Consider the following 21,363-nt stretch of genomic DNA (forward strand, 5'->3'; position numbering starts at 1 on the left):
CAGACTCCAACCTAAACCAAATGCTAAGTCAACTTCTAACCAGTAAGCTGACTTATTGACATCACCTTGCAATGATGCGCTCACTCTGAAACTAGTTCTTAAACAGATGATAAATCAAAATCATATAAACACACACAAACTCACTGTTGACACTGTTGAAGTGTTTTCAGACGTTTTTCTTGTTGCCTGACCTCAACTCAACTCTGACTGCTGCTGAGGCGCACAGAAGCCAAAATCCCAAGGTTTAGATTTGTTTAACCAACTGAAACCAAATCTTACTCCCACCACCGCGACTAACGCTGCTGCAAGCAGACATATGGTCACTTTCCTATAGACTGCAGACTGCTGGAAATATCTGTGACTGATGGAGGAGGAGGAGAGGGAGGCGGAGGACTGATATCAAATTATAAGCCTTCAGTTTAGAGTAGGCGACAGTATGTAAAGAGGAGGCGCTGGAAAGACTAAGGAGCAGAGTTTTTCCACAGAGTGATAATTATCACAAAATATCAGATCCAGATATATAATCAAGAGAGTGACCATGAAATGAATCGTATTCCAGCTTTTGCAAATTGATACAGATCCTCAGAGAAAAGGGACAAAAAAGAAAAAAAAAGAAAAAACCTCTCTCCCGCTGTTTATAGCTGGAAAAAACATCAGGATTCTGGACTGCATTCAAAACAACAAAATTCAAGATACTCCATTCATTTACACAATTTCTATGTGCACGCTGACGAGGATCGGGGGGCCAAAATGTGCGCGTGTGTCTCTGCACAGAACGAGCAACTATAAAAACACAAAATAACTGGAACGAAATAAGTCTGGATGTCATTGAGTGCAGGCCGTTTTTCTTTCTGATAAACCGAAACATCGTTTTGATCATCTTTTTAAAAGTGCAAAACATGTGGCGAGACTGAAGGATGAGCAGTTTGTTATGGAAGAGAGATTAGTGAGGCAGACAAGCATATCATGACTGAGATGCTGATGTTAAGCTTTTAAATGGACAAGCTGCATCTGATTTAAAGTGTTTCAGATAAAGATAACATCAAAGCCACACTATTTCAATTTTGGATATCTTATGATCTTCATTAATGCATGCATCTATCGGTTTATCTTTGAGTGTTGCTGCACATGTGCTGCTGGCTCGCCGTCACTCACAGACGCCACTGGAGCCGCCGCCATTAGCAGGGAGCTGGGAGCTTTGCACGGCTGCTGCCATTTTTTATCTGCCTCAAGCAGCGCTGTCTCTCAAAAGCTGGAAGCCGAGTCTGGAGGCTTTTTTTGAAAATATCAGCCACAGACAGACGGAGTGTGGAATATCTGCTGCTCTGCAGACGCAGCATGAAACGCACTCCGAGACCTATTTTTCCACAGTCCATCACCGAGTAAATCTGCACTCAGCCGCAGGAAATTTAATGCATGTTTGAAGATATTTCCACTGCTCTGCATATCTCCCTCGTCCATCTATTCCTCTATCCATCTATATATCATCTATCTTAATCTGTCTATGTTCGGAAATTGAAACTACACATACAGTACATACGTAGATGACTGTATTTATGTAACAGCATTTTTTAAAAATTGATCTTCAAAGTCTTATTTGGCGGGAAGAATATTGTCTACAGTTTTAATTTTGTCATTTTTAAACATTTTTCACTTGTTTATTGTTGTTGGATATGTTGTTTTCTTGCCTTTTCTGCTTCCATCCAATGTTTCTTACCACTAAAGTTTTGAGAACAAAATGAAGCAAAGACAACATCCAGTATGGTTAGATCTGATAAATTATTTGTTGTGGTTTTTTTGTGGCTTTTTTTCTTTTGGATTTCAAAATTTTCTCAAAACCAAAACAAAAGAAATCCTTAAAGCCCCTCAGAAAAATGGAATAATAATAATAATAATGATAATAACAATAATAATAATAATACACGACTTTGTAAAACTATCAAAAGCCAAAACTAAACGGATTGTGGTGAGACTGTTTTCAATAAATTTTGGAAAGTATCTGGTTGTTTTTTTACATACTATCTCCTTTTTTTACATAATAAATAATAAAACTGTGGTTAAGATTTGACGTTGTTAAGTGACAAACCCAACAGTCGAATTGCAGTTAAAAACATTTATCTAGAAACAGAAATCTTAAGACGGGGTTTAATCTCAGTGGCTCGATCCAAAAGAACCAGATACGGCTTGAAGAGCAGCTTCACGTCTTTATCTTATCTTATTGACCACATACTAATCCTCATAGTAGACTGTTTTTGCAGTTATAATACATTAAAGCAACATACTACATTGTTTTCCATTAGAAGGATATTACGCAGTACATGTGGTGTGTAAAGGCAATCAATCAGTCGCCACTTAAATCTGACACATTTTCCTGGAGCTCTTTAACCACCATCATCTACTATTTTTTTCTATTTCATGAAGCAGTGAGTAGCTCCTCCTTTTTCTCTTTAGTGTATCAATAACACACTCAAAAAAAATCAAGTGTTACTTAGTTTGTACAACTATTGTATTTACAGTATACTTAATTTCATCACTTTTGCAGTGTGAACCTGCTCGGACTTATTAGTGTGAAGTTTGGATGGATTCAATTTGGGACTCTGAGCTACTGAAGCCTTACAGTCACAGTGGAAAGTCTCTTGGCGCATTACTTTGTGTAAACTTGGCTACTTGACATGTTCCATCTACCATCAGCCATTTAAAAAAGCACCTTGCAGAGCAGCGAGTGACTGCACTTTTTTCGTGTGGGTGGCCCAGACGTAACTTGAAGTGAGGTCATGTTTTTTTGTTGGTTTTCTTTGCTGAAATTCTTTTGCGGTGATTGGCCAAATGCACAAAGCTGTCAGACTTTTCCTTTTTCAGTTTTTTTTCTTCATTTCTCACACAACCGACATGACCGCCTTCAGGGACGCTGTACAAAAATCTGAGCCGATATCCTTATTTTGTCAGAATCATGTCGTCAAGACTACAAATACACATTAAAGACGTTTGATTTTTTGGTGTTTGGAGGTGGAACCTTTTGCTTTTGTGTGGTGTGTGTGTGGTCATTTATTGTTCGACACAGGACGACGTATCTCGTTAGAAGCATATTGAGGCCTTTAAGTATACAGCTTGATATGATTAAAAAAAAACTATATCCGTAAACTCATTAAGAAACGTGTTTTTCAATTACTTTTACCTTTGAAAACACACTTTTTAATGGTGAAATATGGACCCGATGAGTTTCCATCATTCACCATCGTAGTCGTTTATATGATATATCATCGGTTCCTAAATTTACTTTGCATTCAGTCTGAATACAACCTAAAAATTTGATGAAGTCCAGAATTATTGAGCAGGATTAGAATCTCTATTGACAACTATAAATGATACTAACTCTTTTTTGAAGGTATTTTAATATTTAAACAGTTTAAATTGTCTCTTCTCTTCTTTGAGCTGCATTTTGTGTATGAATGGTATTATAATTATTCATATTATAGTTGGGTATAGAAAAATTCAAAATTCATTGCACTTGTTTGCACTTTGTATAAAAGTGTCCCTGCACACCGCGATACATCTGTTAATTCGATTTCACAGTCAATTTAATATATCAGTTAAAATATCTTCCATTATGAGAGAAAATATGGAAGAAACATCAAAATTCGTTTATCCCAAACCTTTATTAACCAATGGCAGCCTTTGTAGGGGAAATATTTGTTCACAGCCAATCACTATGAAACCCAACAGCACTCGTGTTATTTTTCCATCCAAATTTTTTCCCCAACGTTTTTCTTTTAAGCCAAAAATATATGTTCAATCATAACGACATTAAGCTGGGAGCTAAACCGAGAAACAGTGCGTTATCAGCCAGAATCACCACAGAAAATAGTGAGAAAAGCCCGACGGTAGCCAAACTCTGTGGCTTTCTGATCAAGCTGGAAAGTTATATGAGAACTCGTCATAAGTTCTTCAATAAACCGGATAATAAACCTCTGATTAATTACAACCTTCACCTCACTGCTGCCCTTGAAACCAACCTGGAAAGCTAATCCAGGTGAAATTGCGAGGGAAGAATTGGTGGTTCAAAGCGAATCATACTTTGGCCGGATAGGAAAATCCATTTTTTTAAGGCTGAGTCAAATATGCCTGATTTCAGATTGAAAGTTGTGTATTTTTAAATTGTTATATGGCTTAAAATTGGTGTTTGGTGGACGTTTGAATCATGACAGTCATTTTTAGTATCAAGGATAACATAATAGCCCTGCAGAACCCACTTAAAAATCAGTTGTATAATTTCAAAGATGCACAATCATCAATCTGACATTAAGCTTTTCTTATGCACTTTCTAAAATCTCCTCTTTTCTTGACACTTTATAGAAAGGTTTTCCATCCCGCAGCTGCACCCACGCTTATCTTACTCCTACAATCAGGAAGCCCTGGTTAATGTCAGCTTTTTTTTTTTTTTTTGGGATTCTTTCCAAATGAGTGTTAAAAGTGAAGGACTTGGTGAAAAAAGGCCAAAAGCAGCTGCAGTTACTTTATACATCAGCGGTGGACAGATTTACACCAACGTAACCGAGCGGAATGGACCAAATTTATACAAACGTCATTCGGCTTTATCCGGAGATCAACTGTGACATGTCTTGAGAAAAAAGAAAAATTATAAAAATTAGGAAAGAATGAAAAACAAAGTCTCTCCTTTGAATTTATGCAGTAGTTTATGCAATGATCTACTAAATGAGCTTTGATATGTCACATAAAGCATTGTAACCTGCTGATTTTGGCATGAGGAAGAGTTTTCCATTTTAGCCTCCAATTGGTCGTAAACGGAGATCTTTTGCGCACGAACGAGGCCCCGATGAAGCTTAACGTGAGCTCTTACTGTACAATAAGAGTTTTTACAATAAGAAAGAGTGAGCTCACTGGGTTTTAATGTGGGTACAGTATCAGTGCAGCAGAGTTTTTTCCACTGTAGATGGGAGCAGGTTTTAAACCCTGCATGAGAAGGAAACAAAAGGTATAATAAAGAACCTCCTGCCAGCTGCGTCTGATGTGAGCCAACACCGGGAATGTCTGCAGGCTTTACGAACACAACTTCAAGCGTTCTCACACTGAACCAGACTGTGAATTCAACATGGCGGAACAGATGCACTGTGCTGTGCCTGTACGGGCCCAACACGACAACCTGAAACAGCGGCGGGGTGGAAAAAAAGAAACATAGAGGAGAGGAGGTTTGTATCGATTGCACTTCCCTGCGACCACAAAGCATCTGGAGGCTTTTGCAGAAACCGCGGACAACACTATTAAATTCCAGGCAAGCCCTCACAAGGTGGAAAAGAAAGAAAGAAAGAAAGAAAGAAAGAAAGAGAAGCACAACAAAAGAGAGACAGAAAGATAACAAGACAAAGTGAGAATGGAAAATGGAAAGACAGAGAGAGAGAGAGACAGCAAGTAAAAGAAAGAAAGAAAAATATTGGAAAGAAGGAGACAGAAGGTGAGAGAGAGAGAGAGAAAGACAGTATGAGTCAGTCTTCCCCTGCTCTTAACCTTCCAGCCTCGCTCTCAGCTGGGTTACATTCCTGTCCGGTCTTGCTGTTTCTCATCTTTACCTCTCAGCCTGTGTGGCAGGCTGCTGGGTCCACTCTCACTGTGACTGTGACTGTAAAATACTGAGATGCAACTCCTCCGTCTGACACACACTGGAGAGCTAACACTGCACAGATACATCCCCCAAAGATCCACCATGATGCAATGTGTTCAAAAGCACACTTGCTTCTTTTACAGCTCTGTTATTTTAGTGTCATTTTGCAGTTTTTTGCACAGTGACAGCTTAGATACAAACAGACACATAACAGATGCTCTTGTCTTGTATGTATCTTAACTAAAAGGCCACATGGATGCTCTGCTATTACTCATTTTCTTCATGTTAAATTCCCCCGTGCACCTGTCCGCTGACCATCTGCACGCAAAATTTAAGGTGCAAAAAACACACATGCCAACAAATGTGTGAACACGTCTTTTCATGCAGACACTAAATAACAGAACCCTCCGCATGTCAGCTGGCCTTCACACTGTTTTTGTAGCATTTTCTTGCAGTCAATCAAATTAGATAACATCTGACAGCTCGTTCATAACTCATACCTCATAACACTTTCCTAAAACATTTCCTATAATAATGATCTGTTTCTAGATGCATCAAATTACACTATTATGGGAGGAAATATGCTAGATTTACTCAATTCAACTGAGCAAAACTTACAAAAGTCTGACTCATAGAAGTACAATATTAGCAATGCATCCACTTTTAAGTCATCTTCTCTCTTTCTCCCTCTAAATCACACTCTGCAAACTACTATGATCAAATATTATAACTTTTTATTTTAATTGCCAGTTAAAATAGTAAGAAATCTTCTAAAATCAAAGCTAATCATTTTAGCATTAAAAGCTAACAAATTATGAATCAATAATAGTCGCAGCCCTCTACCATCATCTACCATATGCTGCAGTTTTTTCAATGCAATGAGTGATTATAACCAACTTTTCGGGTGCACTCACTTTCATCTTCACTCTTCAAACAATACAGTTAAACTGGGGGGGGGGGGTTATTTACAACCGGTATGAACATGATGACTACAGTATGTTCCTGACCCGATGAAGATTGTAGCGCCTTTGCTACATCCCCAGAGGCCCATTTCCGCTAAGCATGTTAAGGCCAAGATGAAAGATAAAACTCTATTGTTGTAAATCTGCAACTTAGATTAACTCTAAGTTGATCTCAGCAATTAACTTGGTAGGTAAACCGCTATCACAACTTATGGGTATGAATATAAGACTGAGGTTGCAAAAATGTTCCTTTAAAATCTCTAAAACACCAACCAGTAAACCAATATGAAAACTGTGTGGCTTCCTCTTCTTCCTCCTGACCAACATCTCTCCACTCTTGCTCTCAGTGTTTATTAATCCTCTCCAGCAACAATAAGCCCGACTCTTGAAGTATTGAAAGAAGGATCACTTGTAGCGTTTTGGACTCGTATTAAATGTTTGTTTAAAAAGCTCTTTGGGTGATTTGGTCGTCCTCCAGGGTTTGATCACAGCACCTCAAACATTAGCGGTGCGGGTTTTTTGAACCCTACAGTCATCATTTTTTTTAAAAAGAACAATTGCTTAAGCTTGATGGATGAGCGTGTAACAGCTACGTGTCAAAACTGACATTGAAGTAATGTCGAGCTTTTAAATGGATCTACTGTTTATTCTACTTCTCTAGATTTAGCTGTGAAGACAGATGTGGAGATGACCTGATATGTGGTTTTATTTACTGTATCTTTAGTCGACAGCGCGTAACTAAAAGCCCTTAAATACACCATCAAGTCAGTGAAAGTGTTGCCAAGTCTTAATGTGTTAAGACACTGGATACTTAAACACAATTTAAATGGAGCTGTATCTTAATTTAATTTGTTTCGCAACCAAAGATAATCATCGATGTGCTGTGAAATCAAAATGTTTTTTGTATTAACGTCGAAGGAAATGACTCACAATAAAGTCAAATTGCCAAAATCACAAAGAATTAGCGCCCCAACTTAGGAACTGTACATGGCCTTTTTTAGCCTCTTTTAGCGCATTGTTTTGTCTTTACGTCACATTTAATATATGGCTCGGCCTCAGTGCTCCCATCAACCTCATTTCCAGCAGCAGCATCAGGAAGCTGTTTTCAGTAAAGCTCTGATAAACCAGATGTATACTACAGTACCTGCCAAGCACCGAAAAGCTGGCAGACACAGTTAACGAGGAGTTAATGAAGAAACATCTAGCAGCTACAGAGCCAAATATTTCTCTGAAGAGTTTGTGGAGACCAAAACAGAGGTAAAAGAGAGTGAAAATTAGACTTCCAAGCACCAGGTGGACAGAAACGTATCTCCAAATAAATGCTAATGTTCCTCTGTGTCTGCTATATGTGTAAATACGACATTGTTTATTAGCATTTACCCAGCAGATAGGTGGTGGCTGTGTATCTGTGCTTGTTTTCATGTTTTTTCTGCCAACTGGTGAGCAAAAGTCCATTACTTTTAACAAAAAATGGCAGACATACCTTCTAGCGTGGCTCCTTGTCCCTGCAGAGGGTCGCCCAGGCCGGATACGTATCGTGCGCTGACTGAGATGTCGTAATCGGTGCCCGGCTGCAGGTTCTTTAGGGCGGTCGCCGTGTTGTCACCCTTCACCGACACTTCCTTTTTGGGGCCGCCGGCGGAGGGTTTGTACGCCACACGATACTGGAGGACATTACCCGGTGCCGGATCCCAGGAGATCTTCATGGAGGACACGGTCTCGTCGTAAACCTTCAGGTCAGTAGGGGAACCCTTGACTGAAAAAAGGCGGGAAAAATAAGGTCAGAAAACGAAGCCAGCCATAGAGCAAGAATCTGATGATGATGACTTTTTAAAGGTTTTTGGTTTCTTGCTTGTTTGCTTGAGAAATTCAGAAATCAAGAAAATGAAAGGCTGTATATAAATGATTATATAAGTGGAGACAGTGGTTTTTACTCCTCCTAATTATTATGGCTGCTTCTAATTATTAAATACTATGAAATAGAAGAAACCATAATTGACTGATTATAGCCATTTTTGACTTTCAGATTGTCTGTAAAATGTAAATACATGGCAAAAAATGCACATCTCACATTCAGAGTAGGTAAGATGATGCTATCAAATAACTTGTATATGTCCGAAAATCTATTTAAAACAATGAAAAGCAACAAATCTTCTAAGTGAGAAGCAACTATTTTGGTATTTTTTCTTACATAAATGAATTGGAGTCATAACATTTGTTGAAGATTTGTCCACAATTCACCCACGGACCACCTGTTATACTTTCATGCACCAATAAGTACCGACAGACGGTTGAAAAAACAATGGTTAAGCAAGGCTCGTGGCCTAATAATTATTCATCACGTCCTTGACTGGATGAAAAAACCCTGGATGAGAAACAGTTGTTGAGGTATCCTTGACCAAGACAATGAACTCCCAGTTGAAGCTGCCCAGTGGCTGACAGTATAAAACTATTTATTTTGGGCAGCTACCAGGATGTGAATAATAGTGGGAGACTTTGAATGTGAAGTAGAGCCTGTTCACACAATTCCCCTTTGAAAAAATAATTGTTAAAATAAAGGGATGACTCATGTGCCCTGTTTAACTCCCTGGAGTTAACGCCTACTGCTGTATTCATACTTTTCTTTTCTTGCCTGACTGATGAAAATGTCAGGGATTTGGGTCAAATGCCCTTATTTCTTTAATCTGAATAATAGTCAGAACAAATGAAAAAAGCAGCCCTGAAATGTTTCCAAGTGGCTGCTGTAACTATGTATTATGAGCTTTTGTCCCAACACAGGACTCAGTGGAAAAGACTGCAACCAAAAGGGCAAATCATGCAAAACCTCAGGGCTCTGCATTGATTCATAGTTTTGAGATAAAGTCATGGCACAGTAAACATTGTAATGGGAACAATATTGTTAGCCATACAAAAGGCGGGAGGGGGGGGGGGAGAAAAACATAAATCCATCTGAGGGGCAGCTGTGTGTTTCATGTCAAAGAGGTGCAGGCTGGGATTAATCCTGTCTCTTTTTATAAACTGAAAGAAAAAGAAATTCACCTCAGACGACAAGCAGCTGCAGCATCTAAAGGAGCTGGACGGACCAGGAGGTGAACAGTAAACTCAGAAGTGGTATGAATTGCTGTTGCCATGGTAAAGAGGAAGATCATTTGTTTGTTTCCAGCTGTGTTTCTAGCTTTCAGACTCAAGGTTGATAATTATAAGTGTTTCCGGATGATACGTAATCCCTGCTGGAAGTTTCTCCATGAGATAATCTCCCTTCAAGAATTAATCGAATATTACAAAAGTCTGGGAATGTCCCTCTCTCTCTCAAGAGTGTTGAAGTTAACAACTCGTGGGGGGAAAAATCTCTCCTACTTTACTTTCTTCATTGTTTATCACCTTTGAGTACATCTCGACCCGCTTCTATTTCCCAGCTTCTGTCTGTTTTTCATTCCTTTCCCTGTGAGGAAGGACAGATCTGACGAAGGGCTCGATGGGTGGCAGGTTGTACTAACACTGCAGGGTTAAGAGTTCACTTTCCACTGGGGTCAAAAATGTGTAGACTCCTGACACTCCCAGGAATTTTTTTTTTTTTGGAAATAAAAGTAAATGCCAAAAGTCAGACAAAAGCTTTAGAAAAAAACCCGTCACAGTGGACAAATAGAGTCACTGAAAATGTCAAAATAAAGTTTGAACTTATTTCCATTGTGGCCTTTAATGACGCAGAAAGACAGAAAGACAGCTTGGACCAAGATTGTTGCCAAATCTTTGTGATTTAAAGGTGTAATAAGTTCTTTTATGGTTTTTACTATCCCATGGCACAAACAAAATGATCATAAGACATCCTCAGGCACCTGCTGTGGAACAGAACCAGTGACTCAATGATTACTTAAGCAGCTACTCAGATTTCTGGACTTCAGAACTTGATTCCAAAATCAGTCTTGGACCAAAGACTCTCCACCTTTTGGAGCTTCAAACACTCCTGTAGTTTTAGTCATAAAAGCATCTGTTGATCACAATCTGCAAAGCATTTGATCTCTTGGAAAGTTTTACATCTTAGAACATGCTTCAAGTGTACTGAAACACTTTTTATGACATAAAGAAATTACGTGAATTTATTCTTTGCAAAATTCTCAAACAGTAGATGCAATAAGTCAAATTTCTTTTGTTTCTCAGCTCCATTGAAGGCACCTTCTCATAACTCCAAGGCCTCTAATCTTCCAGACACATCTATTGTGGTTTAACAAGCAGCTGACCTACAGCATGTAGATATTTCCCTCACCAACAACAGCTAGCTTTCGACAAAATCTGGTGATTCTTGAATCTATCTTATGAGTGAGAAGCCAGCAGCTAAGAAAAACAAGTTAGGAGTCACAAGGAGGTGCAATGAAGAAGCATATATCCACCTCCTCCCACTTCCAGCCCCCATACCAAGCTAACAACTCTTGGACACTGTCTGTCCGCCAAATGTAAAATGAGACGAAACAGATATCAACCTTCCATCCAACTCCTGATAAAACTGCAAACAAGCCAACCCACAAAATGCCAAAGTAAGTGGGGGTTACTGCAATTAGTAATGATACTGGTTTAAATACTTTACGCTGTTTGTTACAAAAAATTGGCATGCACTGCTCATAAGTCCTGTTTGGCAAATCCGCTACCATGTGAAGTAATGAAATCGTCATCAGTGTTCATTAGAGATAGATTTACTATCATTGGAAAGAAGCAGGGACATTTCCAGTGCTAAGAAATGCCATTTGAAACAGCATAATTCTGTTGCCTAAAAGCTACATTCACCTTCTTTGGTGGTGCCGTCAATCTGGCGCGGCTCCCCAGAGCTGGACTGGTATTCAGGAGTGACGCTGACGCGGTAGGTGGTTTGAGGCTGAAGATTGGGCAGTACAATCGTCGTCTCGGAACCAGCGGTGGTCGTCTCCTGCCGCGATCTCTCATCCCCAACAGGTTCATAGGTCAAGCGGTAGCGAGTGACGGGTCCTGGAGCTGGCTGCCACGTCACCCGGAAGCTGTCTGTCGTCTCTTCAGATACTTTCAGGTTGCGCACTGGGCCTTGTTCTGCAACAAATATGAATGAGTTAGGGCTTTACTGCTCCCATGTGTGTCCCATCAGGCCCCATTTAAAATAACATGTAAATGTGGAGTCCTGAATTTACCTTCTAACGTGGTCTCATAGCCGGTCACAGGCAAGCTGTCTGAAGCGTCTGTGCTGTCGTATTGAGCGTAAATGTTGACTTCGTAGCGGGTAACCGGGTTGAGGTGGGGGAGGACGGAAGTAAGGGTGTCTCCAGGAACAGACATGGACACAAAATGTGCATCGCTGTCATCTGCAGGCTTGAACTTAACTAAGAAGGACTCAACACTGGTGGAGTCTATCTCCCACGTGGCTCTGAAGCTTCGGGAGCTCACCTCTGAAAAGGTCAGGGCCTTAGGTTGGACCAGTCCTGGAGAAAACAGAAAGCGAAAAAAGTTAAACGTTGATTTTAATCAAACTAAAGCAAATAACCTGCCATGTGAAATATATTACAGTTAGTATTTTTATTCTTAAAATCTGTCACAGCCACACATGGGACCTGCCAACTACTGCTAGTTGATAATATACAGAAGCACCTTGTTTTAGCTTTTTCCTCAGTTTACGAAAAAATCCAAGGCTTCATCACAAAAAGTCTGTCTTTTTTCTTGTTCTTGAAAGTAGCATGAACTTACAGCCCCAACTAGACCAACTTAAACCAACTAGCACCAATTATAACGTGATGTTAGCTCCTGTCAAACAGATACCAGTATTAAACAGTATTTTATCCCCTGTCCTCAGAAAATGGTCCTCTTAGGAGTCCCAATAAGTCAGTTGAGGTCAGACCCAACACAACCCTGATTTAGTAATACAACAAAGTCAGAAACTTATCTTTCAATATTTGATATCTCCGGAGCGATAAGCATGGTATCTTTTTAATCACGTTTCCAAAACCAAAAACACCACAGCAGAATTGTAAAGATCAGATTAAACTGCGTGTTTGTAGTGTTGAACGTTAGCTTGAAATGTTGGTAGCCATGTTAACTACCTACAGTCTTAACCTAGCATTACCTCCAAAGCCAAACAGTATTAGCTTCGTCATTATGTGGAGTTAACAGGTTATGTTCGCCAGTCTTGGATGCTGCTCTGCTCTTTATTACATTTAGGGAAGTTTACACTCAAGCAACCTAAGCCAAACTTGTAATTTGAGAATAAAACAAAACATTAGCCAAACTCATAGGATTGTACTCACGTTCAAAGACTTTTCACTTTTAATTTAAACATATTATTTGAAATATACAAACAATAAAACAAATATATCCTCCCACAGACTAATCTCTAACAGATATGTAATCTGTTGCCAATTCACTGAGCTAATTAGCTGGCTAGCTAGCTAAAAACTGATCAATTTTGTAGTTGCAACATTTTAGACAACAAAACTGCCAATTATAATTGTTTTGTCTACTTCTGCCTGAAATCAAAGACCTATTGTTTCAATAACAACTACGAATTTGTGTGAGACGTGAAGCTTTAACAGGTGTATCAGCAGTAACTAAAGGGAGCAGGGCTAAACAGACAGGTAAGAGTTATATCAACATACAGTTAAGCCCACTTTTAGCTATTTAACTTTCCTAAAATCTTCCAACCTTCATTACCACACTAGGGTATTTTCTGATAAATATTAAAAGGTAGATAGCAGAAAAATCCAGTTAACAGATGATGCTAACTGAGCTGAGTTCACATCTTGGTTAAAAGAAAGTTTGGACTGTAGAAAAACAAACAAGACTTTCCCAACAGAAATGAAGGATCAATGGGAGCCTGACCTAAATGCCAGTTAATCAAGCTGTATCTACCACCCATCCGACAGCTCAATCATTCATCCGCATCATAAGGAGGGCGGCTGCTGTGAAATGGCCCAGTGCGGGAGCTCATTGGGCTGTTATGTTGGGTAGAAGCTGTGACCATGCTGCTCATTCAGGCTCCTGTACATTTCACTTTGTTCACATAAAATCATTATTATATAACAATTATATAAGCAGCCATCAAAGCTTGTGTGAGTCACATTCTGCGCTGGCAGACTTGGAAGCTCTCTTTGGCAAAGTACCACACAGTGATTAATATTTGGTTTTAAAGTAAAACAGCATTTGCAAGCAACTCTTACTCCCTTTAAACTTGACTACCAGATGGTCAGGGGCAACTGATTATTTCAGTACAAAGAATGCATTCAAAAGTCAAATTTTGTTTACAGCTTTGAAACGGACAACACACCTTATAGTGAATATTGTCCTGATGTGATGAGTCACCTGGTGCTCCAACCAGGTTTAAACGAATGGTAAGAAATCTCTGCTACAACTATTTGACCTAGTTCAAATATTTCCACATGCAGGAACTCTCACTGCCCTTGAAAGATCAAAAGGTGGACATGTGTTTAACACATTGAAGCAAAAAGAGGGCTCAGCTGAAAAAGACATGCTTGGAAAAGTGACATGAAAGTAATTGTATTCATATGTCTGACTGTTGGTACTACTCTGTGGTCAGCTCCTCTATGAACAGCGGTAGAGTTACATCTGACTGCTATTTTGATCACAACAAATGATCCACATTACAGTGATTTACTGGTAGTTATACAACATGTGTCTAAATGAAAAATCGAAACTCTGTCAAATTAATTTGCTGAGCATTGTGGTGAAAATGATTCATCACAGCTGATAGTTCAGTATACCAATTAATAAAATGTAATATTTTTTTATTATTAAAGAACTGTTTCACCCAACTACAGTGGGTGACATTATACTGAGGAAATCGTAGCTTGAACTGGCAGCAATTACACAACTGTTATCATCCATAATGAATAAAGACAAGCAAGATAAACAGGATGTCACTGTGCTTTTGAAACTAAATAGTTCAATATTTTATGATATCATGAAAAGAAAAGAAGAAAATGCAATAGCTTTGAGATTTGCGTGATTGCTTTAACAATCGTACACTAAAAGAGTAAAAATAATTATAACTAATAACAACCTGAAACAGGCACACTGACTTTTTGATGCTAGATGGTTTGTTCATTTCACAGATTCAACAAAGCTAGCATACTACATATTAACAGGAAACTTAGCAAACTACTACCAACCCTAAACAGCCATCAATCGTACAATCTTCGTTCGCTTAACACTTCATGCAATGAAGGAAATCCATCAGATACAAAACTTTTCCTGAGGTATATTAACCTTGTAAACGTAAGTGTAGGTACGTACTAAACTGAATGAAACCATTCAAACCAGAAGCCGACTAAACTGATGACAATCGGAAACAACACCATAACATCACAGCGATCTGAGCAGTGGTGCTACTGCTTAGTATAAAAACAAAATTAACAAACCACATAATGACCACAATCAAATCAGAAAGTGATTCATAAACTCCACATCTAAAGCTTAAGACAGAGTCCACTCTGAGTTAAAATAGGTGGATAATATTAGGCTACTCCATGGAAACATACACCACAAAACATAGTTATTTATGACTAGTGACGATAGAAGCCTAAATCTGCTGAAAATACAGTTGTTTTACTTACATTCAGCAAAATCTGGTTTCTTTTCTTTTTCTTTATTAACTCAAACTCTAACAATATGACTGAAGTATCAGAACCAGAATTTGGTAAGAACTACAATCAATCAAATCTAAATGGTACCCAACCCTAAAACAACTGTAGACCTGAACACACAAGGGGCCAAATAAAGCACACTATCATCTGCATAGAAAATTAAAGCTATGTTACTCACGTCTCTGCTGAATTTTGCGCAGTTCTTGCTCGATCCTCAAGCAGATGGACTGTGTGAGTTCTTTGGAAATTCTCTGGAAAGCATCAAAGTCCTCCACGGTGTACACATGGGTCGCTGCAGGCTCATTGGCAATGGCTTCAAGCTCAGATCGTACAGCATCCTTAACACCAACTGCAAAAACCTCCACATCAGCATTCCTCAATTTGCTGGCCGGGTCATGGAAGGCATCTGACGACTTCCCGTCAGTGATGAGGATGGTAACACGGGGAACGTTAGTACGTGCCCCCCTGCCGGACTGAAAGATCTTGTCCCTCACATAGGTCATGGCCCTGCCAGTGTTGGTGGAGCCACCTCGGTACGGGAAAGTCCTCACAGCCTTGACCACAGCGTTCAAGTCATGGTGAGTGTTCAGGTAGAACTCGGTGTGGGGGTCCCTGCTGTACTGGACCAAGCTGATCTGGACCTTGTCTATTCCGATGTCGAAGGTGTTCACCAGCACCTCCAGGAAAGCTCTTACTTTAGCAAAGTTGGCCAGACCAATACTGTATGAACCGTCAACCAGGAGGACGACATCAGCTTGAACATCCACCCCAAGCGAACATTCTAGGTTGGAAAAGCAAAAGGCACAATACAAAGGTTTAATTAATGGTAAAAAACATTTTCAAAGAATGATCACTGTAGACTTCGACCTCGATGAGATGTATTTGTTGTCAAACTAAAGACTAGTTGTGATAAGAAAAGATTGCCATGTTTACAACTTAGTAGTATCAAACAATTCAAGAAGGTTGTATGATTGCAGAGTTAGCCATAGAAGGGTTATAATACAATGTGCATGGCCTATATTGGACTATATCATCTTAAGTAGATGAGATTGATATCAAACTCTTTTGTCTGTGCTAAGTGCTGGACTAAAGCTGGGAAAAAATTATCTTAGTTTAGCATAAATACTGCAATCAGAGGGAAACAGCTGGCCTGAACCTTACTAACCATCATGGTCTGTCTTAATTGTTTAAAATTGACTGATTTGGAAAGTATTTTTGTACTCACCAAGTGACAGTTTAACTGGTTCCGTCTTCTGCATGGCTACGGCGGGCTCGCTGGGCAGCAGGCCCTTCAGTGCAAACAGACTGATCTGGTACTGAGTGTCTGGAGAAAGGTCTCTGACCACCACCGAGTTCTGGTTTGCCCCCACGTACAGCTCCTGCCGTTTCATGCCGGCCATCATGGGGATAAACTGCAGCTTGTATCCTGAAATGTCGCCGATGGAGGAATCCCAGGTAACCCGCATGGACTTTGAGGCTGCCTCCAGGACTTGGAGGTTAGAGGCTGGCTCAACGACTGCAAATACCAGAGACACAATCAGAATTATTTGCTATGTTCAATTTTCCTGCAGGATGATGAACATCAGTTTAACTCTAAACTGTGAGTATTTTTTTGTGAAAATCTGTAAAAACAGCAATGTAGCATGCATGAACTACTCTATAACAAATGTTATAGACAGATATGACATATTATAAAACAGTGCATATTTTATATTGATACCACTCGCATATCTGTTCAATAAATATGAAACGGAAGGCAGAAGATGGTTAGCTTAGCATTGAGACTAGTAATGAGGAAAAACAGCTATCATAGTCTGTTCAAAGGTTTATTTACTAATTAAACAAATTATATATAATATGTTTAATGGTGACTTTAGCAGATGCTGGCAGGAAGATTTTATTACCTTCCGACAGAGAAAGGCTAGCTTTTTCCCTGTTAAAAAGTCGTTATGCTAAGCCAAGCTAATAGATTGCTGGCTATAGCTTCATATTTAACGTACAGACATCAAGTGGTATTAATCTGCTTATTTAAGTATTGTTTTAAGAAGACAGTAGATAGCAAACTTCAGAAATGTAAAGTGTTTTATTATATTATATTTATTATAAACTCAGACAATTTATGAAAGTAGTTTTTACCACATCTCACCTTCTTCTCCGCTGACGAGTGTGTTGAGTTGATCGTCCACGCTAGCGCACACTTGGGTGATGAGCTCTTTTTGTACAGTCTTGATCGTGTCGAAGTTGGCGACTTTATAGATGTGACTTCTGTAAGGGGCGGAGGCCATAAGCTTCATCTCATCTTCATCGGCCTGTTGGATCCCTGAAACAGACCAAGGAAAATTAAAAAAACAAAACAAACAAAAGGCTCTGTACCTGATACTTTATGAAAACAAGGACAATGGGTCGTTGCCTGCCAACTTTAGGAACGTGTATCCATTCTGGACTTAAAGGTGAAAAACCAGTTAATTCATAGAGGTGCTTGTAAAGTCACTGGCATCATGTTGGGATCCCTACGTCAGAGGTAATGGGTGTACTTGCTCCTGGTCTGTAAATACTTGATGAAATAAGCAATCTATAAACACGTGAAGTGAAGCATTTTGTTTTCCACGTCTGCGTGTTAAAAGTTTTCCAGCTGGATTCACCACCAAAGGACAACAAAAAATACCAAGCCTCAACCTATTTTGTTCTGCTCTGGCTGGAAAGTGTGACAGCATGGGCAGTAAATATGACACTGGTTGGATTTCATTTTAAGACTGGAGAGTTTTACAATCCTATATTCTTTTTTTAACGCTTTGACACTCTTACCGAAGCTGCGAGTCTCTACAAAGTACAGTTAATTCAGCAAGTGTCTGATGTCAAATGGTTAATCCAATGCAGCAGTAAACTACAATATCATTAGTATTTGACAATTCAGAGAGAAATGTTGTACTTTTTATTCCTCGAGTTCTGATTTTTACATTCATAAGATGATGATGATGAACATATTTTATCCTTCCTTGTTTGTTTATCTCTTTTGTAATGCAATTTTGGCTGCTTCCTTCACTTATTCCCTTGCTTTTTCTTTCATTTCTTTGTTCTTCACTTCTTTCCTTCTGTTTTTCTTTCCCTCCTCTCTTTCATCAACCAATTTGCTGGCATGAAAACACCAAAAAACTGGAAATACTCGTCAGGTTTTACCATTGAGAAATCAAACAACACTCTTCTGTTCATCATCATTTAGTAGATTTTACTGCTCATATTTTTTACTTGTAACTGAACACGTTTCTTCTGTAGTGTTAACTGTGTATTTAAGTTAAATTATGAGGTACTTGTACTTGGCATGGGTATCTTTATATGCAGATATGAAGCTTGTTTATGTTCTTATGTTCAAGAAAAATGGAAACGTACAGTATTTCTCTGAGCAATTATGTATCAGTTACCTCTTTTCATCGACAGTAGATGATGAGTTGTTAGTATTTAACCACCAGGCCTCTTAACACCATGGCAACAGCATACCTCTGTTTCTCCATCCTAAGTTCATGGAAACTCTGACAGTGCTGCCTCAGCATAAACATACATAAAACTTGCTATCACTCGCTTGTAATGTTAATGATATAGGAATTTAACCGTTTTTTTCTGGTATTACGTCATCCCGGGCTGCTTTTGTTACTAACGACAGTTAAACGCATTAAGTACGGATGGAAAATGTAAGATGTGGAATGTAATAAACTTGTTCTGGCTACGTACCGAGGACAAAGATCTCCACCCCCCTGTTCCTGAGCTGCTTGGCGTAAGTCTCCACTGCATCCTCAGATTTGCCATCTGTGATGATCACCAGCACTTTGGGAAAACCCTTCCTGGCACCGGCTGCCTCGGTGAAAGTGTTTTTCAAGAGGTAGTCGAGGGCGTCGCCTGGAGCAACAAGAAAGACAGATTTTACTCAAGCGGGATTAAATAAGGCACAGTCAGAAGGTTTCTGCTCACATACTGTTGGTTTTATTAATTAAAGCTGCTGAATGAGAAGGAGAAATTAGTGCAAAATAGTAACGATTAAGTAAAATCATAGGAAAAGTAGATTGATTTGATTTAGGAAAACTGCACTCAATATTTATTCAGCTAAGTAAATTTCATTTGTAATTTTTTTTTTTTTTTTTTAAGTGTTCGGTGTGATGTTATGTAACTAAAAATGTTATGTAATTACAACAAACTAATAGAATAAAGTAAAATAATAATACTAATACTAAATCCAGTGAAATGCATGAATCAAAAGTGTATGAATCAAACATTAAAGGACATTATTAAGAGCATACCTGTCATGGTGTTGCCTCCTTTGTACGGCAGTGAACCGATGGCACGCAGCAGCGCCGGTCGCGTCAGGTGATCCTTCAGGTTGAACTCTGTCCGGGTGTCGCTGCTGTACTGTACCACGCCCACACGGGTCCTTTCCTCTCCGATATGAAAGGCTCCGGCCACCGATGAGATAAAAGTGCGGATGAATTTAAAGTTCGGCCTGCCCACGCTCCATGAGCCATCCACCAAGAATACCACGTCAGCGATGGCACCCGTGGAGCATTCTGGGAAGAAAAGGGAGGAGTGAAGAAAGTTTGAATAAGTCTCAACATTTTTGCGTGTTTCTGACACTCTTAAATATACAAAAATAGAAATATCATAACGACGAAAGAGAATGAAAGCATATATACAACTCACTTTAAGACCGAACATTCCTACATAAACACTCACTTTGTAACTTTGGAAAAACTACTAGAGCAGAATCAGACTGTAGGTGGGCGGCTATCTGCTTTGACCGCTTGGATTGACGTCCTATTTAATGTATTAACAGGTTTTACTCTCTTAATTCCTAAAACCTCGACTTTTGCCAATTTTGCCCAAAGTAACTCTTGGTTTCAACCTCATTATTTCATGGACTTTTGGATTCTTTTCATTGTTTAGTCCTCTGACTGTACTGCTGTTAGTAGAAGTACAGTACTCTCCTGCACTGCCCTGCTTTCTTTCTTGGAGCCTCCTCGTGACTCTCATGAAAAGAAGGAAAAATCAGCACAAGCTCGTCATCATCTGCAGAACCGAGCCAGGCAGCAGCAGCAGCGCTCTTGTAAATCAGCATCTGTAATGGTTTCCACTTCTCTCAGCACTTAAGGGTTGGGCTCCTCTCAGCTCAGCTCCCTCAGCTCCAACAGCAGCCTCATTCCCCACCTACGACCCCCGCACTGAGCATGTGCAGCTTCTACCATATTGGCATAATTGGCCGGCAGGGGACCAAACAGATGACAGAATACTTCAGAGATTTATGGGGGCCTCATTTTGATTATTGCTATACAATGGGGTGTTGTGTGGTAGGAGCCTCCCTTCGCTGCTGAGCTCAAGCTTGATGGATGACGCCCAAGAAAAAAAAATTTGAGAGCAAAACGTGGAAAAGTCGAGGATGTATAGCGGCGATTTGAATGATTGCGGCTGATTATCTTTGCAGGAAGTAAAATCCCGTCATTACATTTTGATTTAAAACAAACGAACAAAAGGACTTACTGACTGAGTCTGAAGCGTCTGGTTTCTTGGAAGTTCCTCTCGAGCTGCCACTTGACTCGACTGGAAAAAACACAATACAGTTATGTTGTTATGAAAGTTAGGGACAATGTATCCTCAAAAGAAACATCTCTTCTTTTTAATGTCATGTTATGAACCATTTTCTGCCAGTAACTGTCCCTGTTTCTCTTCAACAAATGGAAGACTTCTCAAACTGGAACGAAACTTGCCTTTTGTTTCCATACATGAGATTTATTCTCTCATCGGAGGGTTTGTTGTGCAACATATCTTCCTCGTTGATGATCCTGACATGCAAAACTAGCTCCTTAATAATGATAATAACAGGCTGATGTCATTCTTTCTGACAGATATCCAAGAAATCTGCAGAGTGGTGAGAGTTTCTAAGATCTTTGCTGTATTACAGGCGTACCCATCAATCTGCTGCCTTGTTGATTAATGAAAACCTCACGCACTGCTGGAAATATGGGTCACTACTCATCTAGCGATCCGTATGTAATGTCAAATTAGACTATAATCTTCACTGTAAACCTGCCAAATCCCTCTACAGCTCATTTTCTGTACAGTTTACCATCGAATCTTGTCTTTTCCAGTTAGGATATTAAAACTATTGCCTCCATATGCCACTTTCACCAAC

General features: G+C 39.4%; 1 protein-coding gene across 1 annotated transcript in view; it reads right to left on the reverse strand.

The window, feature by feature from the left end:
* col12a1b (collagen, type XII, alpha 1b) overlaps positions 1-21,363 on the reverse strand; it is a 158,413-nt gene that overhangs the window by 128,232 nt on the left and 8,818 nt on the right. The window contains exons 4-12 of the mRNA XM_062436907.1: positions 20,712-20,771; positions 19,481-19,744; positions 18,918-19,082; positions 17,338-17,511; positions 16,417-16,707; positions 15,370-15,972; positions 11,733-12,020; positions 11,359-11,634; positions 8,063-8,335 (exon numbers count right to left, since the gene is read on the reverse strand). Of these exons, the coding sequence (XP_062292891.1) occupies positions 8,063-8,335; positions 11,359-11,634; positions 11,733-12,020; positions 15,370-15,972; positions 16,417-16,707; positions 17,338-17,511; positions 18,918-19,082; positions 19,481-19,744; positions 20,712-20,771 (2,394 nt within the window). The remainder of the gene's footprint in view (positions 1-8,062; positions 8,336-11,358; positions 11,635-11,732; positions 12,021-15,369; positions 15,973-16,416; positions 16,708-17,337; positions 17,512-18,917; positions 19,083-19,480; positions 19,745-20,711; positions 20,772-21,363) is intronic.

The sequence above is a fragment of the Scomber scombrus genome, chromosome 17 (genome assembly GCF_963691925.1).
Source record: "Scomber scombrus chromosome 17, fScoSco1.1, whole genome shotgun sequence".
Taxonomy (NCBI): domain Eukaryota; kingdom Metazoa; phylum Chordata; class Actinopteri; order Scombriformes; family Scombridae; genus Scomber; species Scomber scombrus.